Source organism: Bacillus rossius, chromosome 1 (assembly GCF_032445375.1).
Source record: "Bacillus rossius redtenbacheri isolate Brsri chromosome 1, Brsri_v3, whole genome shotgun sequence".
Lineage (NCBI taxonomy): Eukaryota > Metazoa > Arthropoda > Insecta > Phasmatodea > Bacillidae > Bacillus > Bacillus rossius.
Window position 1 is genome coordinate 199,700,012 of NC_086330.1, and position 13,599 is coordinate 199,713,610.

Here is a 13,599-nt window from a genome sequence, read left to right on the forward strand (position 1 = left end):
TATCTCCCATATCTGAAAATTTATATGCGAAAGTTTTACCACTGAATTCTTTATAGTTTTTTAATAAAGCTTGAATTAAAAAAATTCCCGAAAATCAGCAATAACTTAATTAAAATAAAAAAAAATAAAATTTTTTTTAACACTAGAATGGTTCAAATCTTCTCTAGCAGCTGAATCATTAACAAATATATTGTTTTTTTTAATACGATGCTGGTGCACCAATCCCCTTAATGGATTAGCATTACTTTCGATTCATAGAGACATTAAAATAAGCGATGAAGAAGTACATGATAAATTTGCTAGTATACCAAGAAATCTGGACTTCGTTTTGTAAACGTTACATAAAAAGCGAATTTTTAAAATGTATTTACATCATTACGCCCTTTTTATAGCTCAAAAATAATAAACCAACATTCTTTTCCATTGTACAAAATTTACTTTTGTTGGGTTGTTGGGACAAGAGGGAAAAAAATCTTTACTAAAAAAAGGTAACACATTAAGTAAAAAAGAAAAAAGTAAAGGGAAAAGGGAAATTAATATAAACATGAATACAATTAAATGTTAAATACGCACGTTTTTCAAAACAACGTGTTATTATATAATAAAAAATCAATGCAGTTCTGTTATAAAAATAACCGAAAACATAAATAAATAGAAATAATAAATATATTGTTTAGTCCTAAAACTTTCCTCAAAACCCTTTGTAAACTTACATAATCATTAAATGATGATGATTAAAAAAAGCAAGCATAAATGATGGTAAGCTCGGTCATATTTGCCGCCCCCCCCCCCCCCCCCCCCAAAATTATAACCTATATTCGCCACTGCCTGCAATAATGGCTCGTAGCATAAAAAACTGTTTCAAATAAAAGTATTTAGATAATAATTATAATGTTGATACATAATTCGTACGTATTCAATGTGTTGTGTCTACGAGGGAGGAACTATAATTTTGTACTATTTATGTATATATACTAAAGTTTGAGTTGACAATCGATTTGGTGTCTATGGATCATGAAACGAGAAACTATATAAAATTTGCCATGGATACGGACGGCTACAATAGGCGGTATTTCTTTTTAAATTTACCTTAAAGTGAAACTCATACCATACAAAGACGCATATAGTCACTTGAGTAAAATATTTAATTAAAATAAATAACCTGCCATTAGTTTCTACTTTTTAAATGAATTATTCACGACGATAATTTTTTTAGTTTGAAAATATATATTTTGACGCAAATATAGTTGCTGTGACCACTACAGCAGCTCAATAATTTCAGTTCTGACGAGTGTTGTGTATACGGCTACATTTGTGTTTTGAGACATTTAGACTGTTAACTTGATCATTTTTTAATAGTTAAGCAAAGAGAGAAAACATTCTAAATGGAACCATGCATCTAAATCTTTAAGCAATAATGTGTGTTACGGTGAAATGATACATAATATAAAATTCGAACCTGATAATTTTGACAAAATTTTACAAAAATATTAAAACTTTTTTCTTAGTTTATATATTTTTTCAAACCTTAGAAGAATTTTCCTTAGCAGAATGTTAAACCACAGACCAGTATCCTAACATTTATGTAGGTAATTCAAAGTATAAGCAAAATAGTCATATTAAAGGATTTTTTGGTGATACAAGATATATATATATATATACACACACACACACACACACACACCTACACACACACACACACACCTACACACACACATACACCAACACACACACACCAACACACACACACCAACACACACACACCAACACACACACACACACACGTTTGATTGTATTCATTATTAAGAAGATTTAGTACAAGTAGAATAATTATTTACATGATTTAAAAATGTAAAAAATCTTAACTGCTCTCTAATAAATTATGACGAAATTAAACTATAAGGAATAAATAACTTGAATTTTTCAAGTTCATATATATAACCGTATAAACTCGTAGCATAATAACTAGTTAGTTTTCAGCAATAGTTACGGCGCAAATAGTGCCAGTGTACCTACAAAACGTATTTCCAGGAAAAAAGGCAAGCACGTAAGCAAATATAGAATTTAAAACTGCAATAACACTAACATTTGGAACAAAAATGCGAATTAAACATCGAGACTATTATACACTGCTATTTTTAAAATATTAGATAGTAAATATTGTAATTAATAGAAAATAAAATATATTTACAATGTCTTGACCAGATTTAAAGTAATGTATGTATTTTTAATGCTTTGATACTGACTCCAAACAAATTAAATTTTTCATCCAATTTAGATATATATTAAACAGAAAAAAACAATTGAAAAAATGTGTACCTAAGGCCAATTAGTAAAAATTAAACTTCAAAAGCTCTGTTACTAAAAAAATTTCAAGATATATTGATAAACATAAACGATCAGTGACGTTGATATTTTTTATTTAAAATATATCAATATGCTGGTAGTGCCACAGAAAGCTGCGCTCACCTCTCGCAAAGTTATGAGCGCCTGATACCCAGCTCGCCTGAGCGCTCCGTGGACGCTCGGGCCTGTCACCCCCAGGGGTCCCGGGGGAGCAGCAGCCAATGAGGACAATGGGGCGGGCCCATACTTGGCAGTAGGTCTCGTGGAGGGAGTTCAAAGCAGTGAAGGGGAAGCGGTCGGTGATCTGCACAGGTCGTGCAACTGCGAACCGACCGCTTACGCTTCGCAACTGATGTGAATGAATCTTGAGCTGCAAACTAGTATCAAAACTGGTAAGTGTTTTAACAAACAGAAAAGAGCTGTGAAATTTAAACATCATTGTCTTGGATTATTTTAGAACATATTTTAAAAAGAGCATTGGTGGTTAAATGGTTGGAAACAGAAATCTTTAAAAACATGCATTTTGCCGATCATAAATTCATAAAATAGGAGAAACATTTATTTCAAAAACATAATTTTTTTTGTAACTTCTTATATAGAATATACATTTTTTTTGTACAGTTCTGAGTATTTTATATTTCCATGCTACTAAACAAACATTAAAACAACTTTATTTAAAAATAAACTCGTAACATTACCATTACACCTTCCTACCACATAATAAAAATACTAATTTTCTGTCTAGCACCTACAGTAAATATTATGTTTACATTTTGCATTAGTGTGGAATGTGCAACAGCATATAATACATCAATAAACAGTTTCATCTCTGAGTCCCCACTATTTAGTTGTTTAATAACGGTTATAATTTATCATACACAAACAGATGCAGAACGTTTTCTTCACATACTCACCAAAGCTTTCACATAAAAGTTTTTAAGATCTAAAGTTTTGTTATAAAAGTAAAGAGAAAAAATACTCTGTGCATAAACCTGTTAACAAAATGATGATGGTGCCTTTTACAGTGTTGTGTTGGTAGCATCTACAGTAATACTATCTTTTTTTTCTCTCAAGTTACTCTCTAACCTATTTTAGTTACCTTTTTATTTGCCAGTAATCACACTATTTTTTACTAAGTACCCTGCAAATTGTTTTAAAAAAATAGTGTAATGGAATACATATACCAACATAGCAATATCAAAATTATAACTTGGTTGAAAATGTACAGTGCTTGGATTTGACAGGGCACTCAAGAGCATGAATTAACGATACACCTGTGGATTGTACAGATTTTTATAAGTGTGTAGAAACATTTAAGACCTACCTTCACCTACATATTTAATTATTGGTATTTTGCCAATTACAAGTTTTAAAAAAATATTTTAAAATCGTGACTACAGAAGCTGTTATGCATTTGTTAACCAGATGTGTAAATGCATGATGAACCTCTGTTGAGTAATTGAGATGCTTTAAGGCATGCTAAAAGTTTTTAATAAAAACTAAAATTTGCTGGACTTAAAATATATATAATATAACATGTAGTCCACATCTGTTTCAATCATTTGCAACAAAGCATAATACGCAAGGCTTAAAAAGTAGACACCCTAAAACAAAAATGATGTCACGGAAATGCACTGAGCCAGTGCGACGGGATGGGCAGAGCAGCAAGAGCCACACAAGTGTTCTCTACACAGTCTGGCTAGAGGCTGCATCGGCATGGGACATGGCTGGCGACCAGCCTCTTCGGACATGTTTGTCTCTCCCTCGTCACCACATTATCTCGTGTTCGTAGAACAAAGTGATAAAATGTGTGTTGAATTAAAAACAAAAACAAAGAAATTCACTTATTCAGAGAATTTTAAAAGAGGGTAAAGAAAAATAAAAGACACCCCCCCCCCCCCCAACCCACATAAAAATGGTAGATTACTTTCTTATAGATAAAAAAAACAATCTTTAATAAAATCAATGATTTGCATTAAAATACTAGATGGATCGTTGTCACAATTTTATACAAAACACATGTGACAAAAGAATTTAGGTACTTCAACACAGTAAGAAAGCCAATATTAATGGCAGTATGAACAAGGCACCAATAAAATGTTTTTATTGGACATTAAATAAAACTAAGATTTTGTTACATATTTATAAAATTAACAATGTAACTAGCTTTTATATATATATATATATATATATATATATATATATATATATATATATATATATATATATATGGTGAGCATTATGAAGTGTTTCAAACATTTTGTGTAAACCAAACACCGAAAAGAACGAAGGTTATTTAATCCTTCACAATCGGTAACAGTTAAATTCAAATGCACAATAAAACACAAATATTTAAAAAAAAAAAAAAAAAAACAATTTTATCGACTCGCAGCTCTTTAATCATGGTCCGATAAAATTTGGTAAAGCTTAATATCAGTAAATTCAAAATGTTGTAACTTGCAATAAAATATGTTTTAAAATCCAACCACTTTGTCTTCACATACAAATGTATCAATTACTACCATTAATTACACACATTATTTACTGCATCATTTTCAAAGTGCTTCAGTCATGATTATAGTCATCTGGCATACCAGTTACATCATACAAATTGTTCTTTTATAAAAATATATGATATTGTTCTACATTCTTACCATATTTTTCAGAACATTACGATACCTTTCAATAGTGTGTACATCTTGTTGATTTGATCATACAATCATAAAAAATGACTATACAGTTAACTGGGGGAAATAAACTCCAAAACAATAACTATTTTTAAAAAATGGTCTGTTTAGAACTAATTGTAGATGTTATCAGCTCCCAAGTGTGATGTGCCTACACCAGTGCCATTGTAATACTTGCTACCACATTAATTTTGTTATAGTATTTTTTTATTAGCATTTTTGACTTTTACCAAGGGCTTTTGTTTTTGTAATTTTATTTCCTTTAGTATTTTTGATTCTTTACTTGTTTTTGCATATTCAATTTATTTCTCAAAGTTATTTATCAAATTTAATTTAAAGCATAGGAAGAAGCAGAAAAAATATAAGTGCCTATGTACATACATACGTAGACTGCAGATTCAGAAGAAAATGAAGCCAGAGTTCAAAATGGGTGAAGGTCAAACATAAAGTAGTGTACGCTCCGCTTATCTGCTTATTCAACAAAGAGAACTGCAAGTCTGTGTTGAGTTGCAACTCAAAATAAAAGGTAGAGAAAGACAAATAGCTGGCAAATGCAACTCCCCAGTCATCATGAAAACCACATCAGTTAAGTAGTATTTTGAAGAATGCTCTCCCTAAAATTGATACTGGCAGAGTGAAGAGATTACAAACTCCACCTGGAAATGTTGAGGATTCAGCCTTGGCAATTCCTCTTCCATCTTCTCTCGTTCCTGCTGATGGAAATGAACAACCCAGCGTCTCTAGTGCTCAAACTGTGTCGTGTCTGACTGAGAGGAGGAGCTGGTTTTCAATACCCATCAAGCAAAAAGATGCAGCTGCAGCAGCTGTGTGAGTGAAAGGATCTGCAGTATTATATAAATACATACTTAGTTACTAGCCATGAACACTCTTGCAATAAACTTTCAATAGTGCTTTAAAAAAAATTGTAAATGAAATATTTTTTTATTTTTTTCTACATATGTAATTGAACTAATAACCAGAATATGCAAGCCTTATAATGGAGGAGTGTATAATTTAAAGGTAGAAATTAGAAAGTAACTTGTGGATTCCGGAACACTGTTTCAATAAGTTGGTGTTTATAATCGAATGATGCTGGATTCACCAATTAAGTAAAATAGTATGTTTACATACTAAGCCTTGTTTTAAAGTAATATATTTTTTTGCCGCTCCAGTAAGGTCGGGTAATACCGGACAGCGGGTGATACCGGACAGTACCAGTTTCCAGAGGTGCGCGCTAGGGGCAGCACCAGTCGGTCGTTTGTCTCGTAGGTCTCTGTGAAGGACACGCAGTGTCGCCATTATGAGTTCGTGCGTTGTCTGCTTGTTGAGTAGTGCTACGTTTTATTGATTTTAGGCCAAGATCTTCTGCACGAAGATAACTTTGCCGGGTTGTTACAACATAACAAGTAAGATATTTATAAGTTTAAGTATAGTAACTTGTGTACTAACCATTTATATATTACCATACAGTGTAACATCTGTGTGCGACAAATACTAAATATTTTATGACGTAATTTCGATGGCATGTCCGTCGGGTAATATCGGACAACCTGCTGGAGGGTTATATCGGACGGTTGCGGGTGGTATCGGACACAATGGTAGAGTAATTTCCCGTCTATTCTGATTCAAGTATTCTTTCTATTTGCAGAAAATGGAGAAAAGAAGGGGAAGGTGGAAAGAAGAAGATATGAAATTAGCAGTAGAGCATGTTATAAATAAAGAAATGAGCATTAGAGAAGCAAGTGAACAATTTTCTGTTCCGAAGAGTACACTAGGTGATCGACTCATTAAACTTGGTTCGGGAAATGAGGCAATTATGAAACCACACATGGGTACTTTCAGTAATACATTCAGTGATGCACACGAGGAGCAGTTATACAACCATGTTAAAGCTTTAGATAGACAACTCATGCCATTAACTCGAGATGAATTTCTTAAATTATCTTTTGACTTGGCAGAACACCTAAATATTGATCATCGCTTCAATAAGCAAAAAGAGAGGGCTGGGAAAGACTTCTATTATGAGTTCATGAAGAGGCACCCCGATTTGAGCCTAAGGTCTGCAGAATCCACAAGTTTGCAGCGAGCTGCAGGGTTTAATAAAGAACAAGTTGATCGGTTTTATGAAAAGCTGACTGAATTAATGGACAAATATTCATTTAGTCCATCGCGGATCTTTAATGCAGATGAAACTGGGGTATCCTGTGTTCACAACAATCAACTGAAAGTCATGACAATAAAGGGAAAGAAACAAGTGGGGAAATTAACATCAGGCGAAAGAGGAAGAAATGTAACTGTTCTCTTATGCATCAATGCTTCTGGAGACATGTTTGTTCCCCCACTCTTTGTTTTCCCCAGAGTTCGCATCGATAAGGATCTCACTAAAGATGCTCCTGTTGGAAGTGTGTTTGACGGACAACAAAGTGGTTGGATAACCAAAGATGGATTCCTAAAATGGTTCAAATTATTTGTTGAACGAGTTGTGCCAAGTGAAAAGAACCCTACACTGTTAATTGTTGATGGTCATTCAAGTCACAAGGACTTAGAAGTGATTCTGTTTGCTCGTTCCCACCACGTCCATATCCTGAGTTTACCACCTCATACAACTCACAAAATGCAACCACTGGACAGAGTAGTTATGAAGCCATTTAAGAATGCTTTCAATGAAGCATGTTCTTTGTGGATGCGAAAATATCCAAAGCTGAAAATTGCTCTCAAGGACATAGCTGGACTGGTTAACTATGCATTAGCAAAAGTCTGCAGAATGGAACTCGCTCAATCAGCATTCATGTGCACTGGAATTTACCCACTCAACCGTAGCATATTCACAGACTTGGATTTCCATACTAGTTTGAATGACTTACCAATCACTGTTCAAGAAGAATCTCCACCGTGTGTTCGAAGACAGAGTTCACCAGAGCCTTCAACTTCAGATCAAGCAGTAGGTCTAACAACACAGCAAATGTCAACTCCATCATGCTCCAGAATGGAAGGTTCTGAAAGCACTGTACTGCACACTTCAGCCTTCAATGTAGTAGAACAAATTTCTCCACTTCGTAGCAGTGCAGTTGCCAAGTTGGCCTCACGAAAACGACGGGGAGACAGAAGTGAAGTTCTAACATCTAGCCCATACAAAAATGAGCTTGAAGCAAAAAGATGCAAGTTGAATGTGAATCAAAAGTCGCAAACCACTAAGAAACTAAAAGGGAAACATCTCAGAAAAACATCAATGCATAGAACACCCCAACCAAAAGTTCCATGTGCAACAAACGAAGAGACTACTGACTGTATCATTTGCGGTGAAAATTTCAGTGAGGATTGGATACAATGTACCATATGTAAAGGATGGGCACATGAAAACTGTGCTGACCTTGAAGGGGATGCTGTATTTTATAAGTGTGATGTTTGTAAGAAAACCTAAATGTTATTTACAGGCGGTATTTTGTAAAAATCTGAAGGGGAAATGACTGTCCGATATAACCCTCCAGTTTACTGAAACTTCCAAATACCACTGTTTGTTCAAATGTAAAATACTAATATTTCTAAATGTTTTGGCCCATTTTCTTTATTAGGCATTATAAATAATTAAAGTACAATTCCAGAGACATATGTACATTTCATTTTTTGCAGTAAGTTATATTTTTATTAAAAGAAAACCTAAGGTGTCCGGTACTGCCCGACCTTCCCCTACAGCAAGAATTTTTAAACTACATGTTTTAAACGTGTCAAATTAATTTTAATACACATTTGGATTTTTTTACTCACATTACTTTAAGTATCATTACCATCCGTACAAGCAAAATGTATGAACATTTTGCATATCTTACAGTTATTCATATTTCGAGATGGAGTTTTTCTAGTGCATGCAGTGTAGATTATTCTCAGACTTTGTGATACAAGTAATTTAATTTCGTTCATATGTTAAGCAACAAATTTGTCTTAAGTATTATATGTAGAAAAAGATAAAAAAAAACTGTGTTGCCTCCCTTCACTAAAGCAGTGCAAACACCAAAACCTTCCTTGATCAGGTATTAAATGTCAAATACTAATTTTGACAAATAACTTACAGAAATAAATTAAATATGTGAAAACAAGTGAAGAAAAAAACAAATATTGCAGCGAATAAAATTATAAGAAAAACTTGGTAAAAGCCAAAGACGATACATTAAAAAAAGCTAAAAAAAAAAAATTCAAATTGTGGTAACAAGTAGCACATAATTCACTCGTCCAGTATGCAGGTACGGATGAGAGCATTGCAGACAGAGTACGGGTCGCAGTTGGATGATGGGCGGCGGTCCTCCAGGTAACCCTTCTTGTCCTCGGCGACGCCTCTCGGGATGCGGATGCTCGCACCACGGTTTGCCACGCCTGCACCAATAGAACTGCTAATACTACAAGGCCATCACTATTAGTTGCTGGTGTTGTGCGTATGCCTAGAGTTAATAAAAGATGTAACTAAAAATTTGGTGAAGATATGTAAATAAAAATAGTTTTTTTTGTTATATCTTTAAGAAGGTGTAACCGATCCGGACACACCAGGTCGGCCACAACCACTAAGCGGACATATCACCCTTATACACTTCACTAGTGAAACACTAGTTCGGCAAGCACTGTAAGTGTGAGTTAAAGACGTAATGGGGCTGACCCTAACGAACAGACTTAATACAAGAGGTACCAAAATATATATTTTATTTTATAATAATTCAGAACAATATCATCACAAATAACAAATGTATAAGATATTTATATAGTGTTATCTTTAAAAGATTTGTGCAATGGGAGTGCATGACTTGATGTAAGTTTTTGGACATACGCCATTGCTAAGAATTCTTAGCAATGGCGTATGTCCAAAAACTTACATCAAGTCATATTTATATAGTGTAAACAGATACATTCATATAAAACAAATTTATGTTAAACGCCCATGTCAATATGAATTGCGCTATAAATACGGGCGCACAGTCACATACGAATTACAAATGCAACACACATATATGTCTGCACAATCTGACTTACTTCCTCTAGACCCTTGCCTTAATAACGTTAGTAATACGATAAGTTAGAGCGCATATACAAATCAACGCACTTGTACAAACAGTACATGCCTTAAACGCATACTTATGTACGCCATTCAAGTGTTTGGTGGCTAAGTAAATTATCATGAACAAATATAAATATACCCGTATAAATATCTGTAATTAAGAACTCTTAATACACAACACGAATAAAACAGAATGCATCTCCTACTAAAGTTAGATGAGCCTAACAGCCCCTAGCAAATTTAAGAACGTAAGGAGGTACTACACCCGAAATTACAATAGAAACACCGGACATGTGTAGCACAAAGACCGTCAAAGACAGACACCGAAAAACGGAAAGTCCAAGAACAACCTCAAAATAAAACACCTAATGAAAACGCGCCCGAAGAAACCCGCAAATCCCGAACACAGACCACTTGCTGTGTTTGCAAAAGGAAACAGGCGCAGCAAATAAAGCGCAGCTAATAAGGACGCGGCTCTATGTTCCAACATAGTAACGGCTTACAACCACTGCCATAAGGGCGATCAAGGAGCCGACGGGCATAGTAACGGTGTCAGAACGAGCTCGTAGTGCACATGTCGGTGGACAGCCTTGCTCAGAGGGAGCGATGACTGCAAGGAATAGCCTCAGGCCAGGGGCTTAAATACCAGCAAAAACTAAGCCGATAGGGGCGCTAAAATCGCGGTACACAGGGGAAAGGAGGAGAAAAGAGGGGAAGGAGGGGCGGCATAGCTGGACTAGAGGTGGGGCGGGCAAGTTTAAGAAGGGGAGGGCGGGGAAAGTATTGGCGGGCCGCCGGGGCTTGCTGAAATTGGCTACAAAGGTAGTTTATAATATGGAATATGGCATTTAATTATCTTAGTGCATGTGTCCGCACTTGTCAGCACAGCAATGGCTGCTCTCCCCGCTAAACTGCTTGGCAGCCTTGACATTGCAAGTCCTATAGTTACCTATAGTCTGCTTCGTTTAGAAATGGGACTGATATTACTTAACAGCAACCAAACAAGAGACCGCTCATGGAAAAGTGAACACACACTGCTTTCTAAGGACAATGCATTTAAGACATTTACTTGACACCAACTGAGGGTGCTTCCTCTGTCACACAGGCCATTATGCTCCATCGTTGCCTTGATAGGACTTGTGGGATCAGGGCAGGGCTATGGGACTTTCCGAGTATATGCCAGGAGTAACCATCGTAGGTTAGTGCAATGAGTCGTGTGCACCATTCCCTCACATGACAATCTATTTTGCATTAATAACTGTATTGTGATAAAACTTACTGGTATATTTATTACCATTTCATGTAACTAACATTTTGACCGGGTGCATTTTCCTTTTTTAAGCATGGACTATATAGTACCAATAGTTACTTCACATTTCTACACCAAGGCGACCCCTAGCGGTGCGCGGCCGTGGGGCTCATCCAGTTGCATCTCGATCTGCACCAGTCTAGACAGTAGAGTCCTCCGCCTCTACACTGACTCCGTGGCTAGCCCCACATAGCCATTTTTCAAATGCTGGCTGCTTAAATAATTATTGTGCGCCCTTGCGGACTTGAATAATAAACTACGTAAAATTACTGCCTGGTTGTGAAAAGCGAACCAGGCTTCACCTAAACAGCTCGAGTCAGAGACTACCGTTTAGCCCGCACAGGGCCGCCACCTTCAGGCAATACATGCAAACAGCTTCCACTTTCAATTAAAATGAGCTGATGACTTTCTGTGCCCTTCATTTAGCCCACGTGGCAAAGACATAATTTACGGCCTCTTAGTCTACTGTTGAACGTACTGTATGTGTTTAGATGAGACGTGCCTAACACATGTAATTGTCTTCGCATGGTCCTTCATGCAGGCAACGACCATTGTGATCTCAATGATATTGTGTAGAGCATGTGTGTTTCCAGTTCAGTGAAGTTCACTGCCATATGACTGCGCAGCATCTCCACCCAAGAGGTAATAAATTCAAAGCCCTAAGACCCTATAACCAGGGACAAAAACAGTAACATTTAACCAGTAAAGTTCAAGAATGCACATATTTCTATATCAAGCATTTACTTGTAAGTATGTGAAACCAAATTACGTAAATATTTACTAGTGTCAGGGGCCTACAAATTAAAGAGCTAACTTTTATGGTAATAATATGCAAATACAATGTACCCTGCTGTATACGGAACCCTGGCCACGAGTAGCGCGGTGGCATCCAGCTTCGAATCCTGGGGAGGGCAGATGAGCGTAGGAACATCTACACAGTTAAATGTGAGTCCAAAATATTGAACAAAATAATAATCATAAATAATATTAGTATCTTAAAATCTTTTGTTTTTATGTGTTTCTGACATTCTGAAAATACATCATCAAAACAATGTTTTTATCTGATTTCTAAGGACATCAAAGATAAAAAAAACACATCAAAAATGTTTACACATAAAATAATACATTTGAAAAAATTGCACCAATTTTAAAATTCAAATGCATACTAAGAGTAGATTATGTATTGTTTTCACTTAACTTTTTTTTTAATGCTTAGGGGTTCATGGCCAGTATTGGGGAACAAGGATTGGGGGGGGGGGGGGGGGGTCATTGCCCCCATTGGCCCCTCAGAGGACAACCACTGGGGTATTGTAAGGAGTGGCGGAAGGCTGTGTATCAGCATAGGCCTATATAACCACTCCTTCCCGACACCCTGCAGAATAAATACCATTTTCTTTTGTAATAATTCTTCAAATACCTAAAAAAATAAAATCCTAGCTATGCCCCTACACCAAACCATTCTGTTGAAAAATTATAATAAAATTATGGCTGTATTTACTTACATACTAGTTTTATTTGAGAAACCAAAATGCTTCTTTGCTTTTCCTATTACTGACTACTCGCAAATAAATACCAAGAACAAAAATTTTAATTGTGTGTAAGAATTAATAGTGTATTTTTTTAAATTGAAATATGGTCTTAAAGGACAGAAAGCTTGAAATTTGGCATCCCTGCAGCTTTTAAAAATGTGCTTTAATGTAGAAGTAGAAAAATGTCGAGAACTTATTCTCTCTCCCCCTCCCCCTCTGCCCAACCCCCCCCCCCCCAAAAAAAATGATGTCCCCAGTAGTATATAATAGGGGCTCCGACGGCAGGATGCAGGATGTGGTGACTGTGGTGACACCCGCCATCTTGGATTGTGACGTCACGGCGGCCATCTTGGATGAGTGCAACGGGACACAACGTAACGGGACGAGCGTAACGGGACACAGCGTAACGGGACATAACGTAACGGGACAAGTAGATCACGGCGGCCATTTTGGATCCATCTTGGATCCGCCATCTTGGATGAAGTCATTTTTTTCTCGAACTTTCCGACATTTTGTTTTCCGCCATATTGGATGATGACGTCACCGTTGCAATTTCCGTAACGTCCGCCATCTTTAACTTTTTTATTTACTATCCGATTTTAATGAAAAAAAATTAAAAATTTATAAAAAAATTAAATTAATAAAATTTTAATATATATTTTTTTTTAAAAAACGTAAATTTACGAC

General features: G+C 35.7%; 1 protein-coding gene across 2 annotated transcripts in view; it reads right to left on the bottom strand.

Moving 5' to 3' along the window:
* Positions 1 to 13,599, bottom strand: part of LOC134527233 (glutamine synthetase 2 cytoplasmic) — a 617,039-nt gene that overhangs the window by 167,341 nt on the left and 436,099 nt on the right. The window contains exon 7 of one of the 2 annotated variants that reach the window (XM_063359725.1): positions 2,848 to 9,401. The exons of the other annotated variant lie outside the window; for it this stretch is intronic. Within the exon in view, the coding sequence (XP_063215795.1) occupies positions 9,253 to 9,401 (149 nt within the window). The 3' untranslated portion in view covers positions 2,848 to 9,252. Of the gene's footprint in view, positions 1 to 2,847; positions 9,402 to 13,599 lie in introns of those variants that run through there. 2 annotated transcript variants of the gene reach the window in all.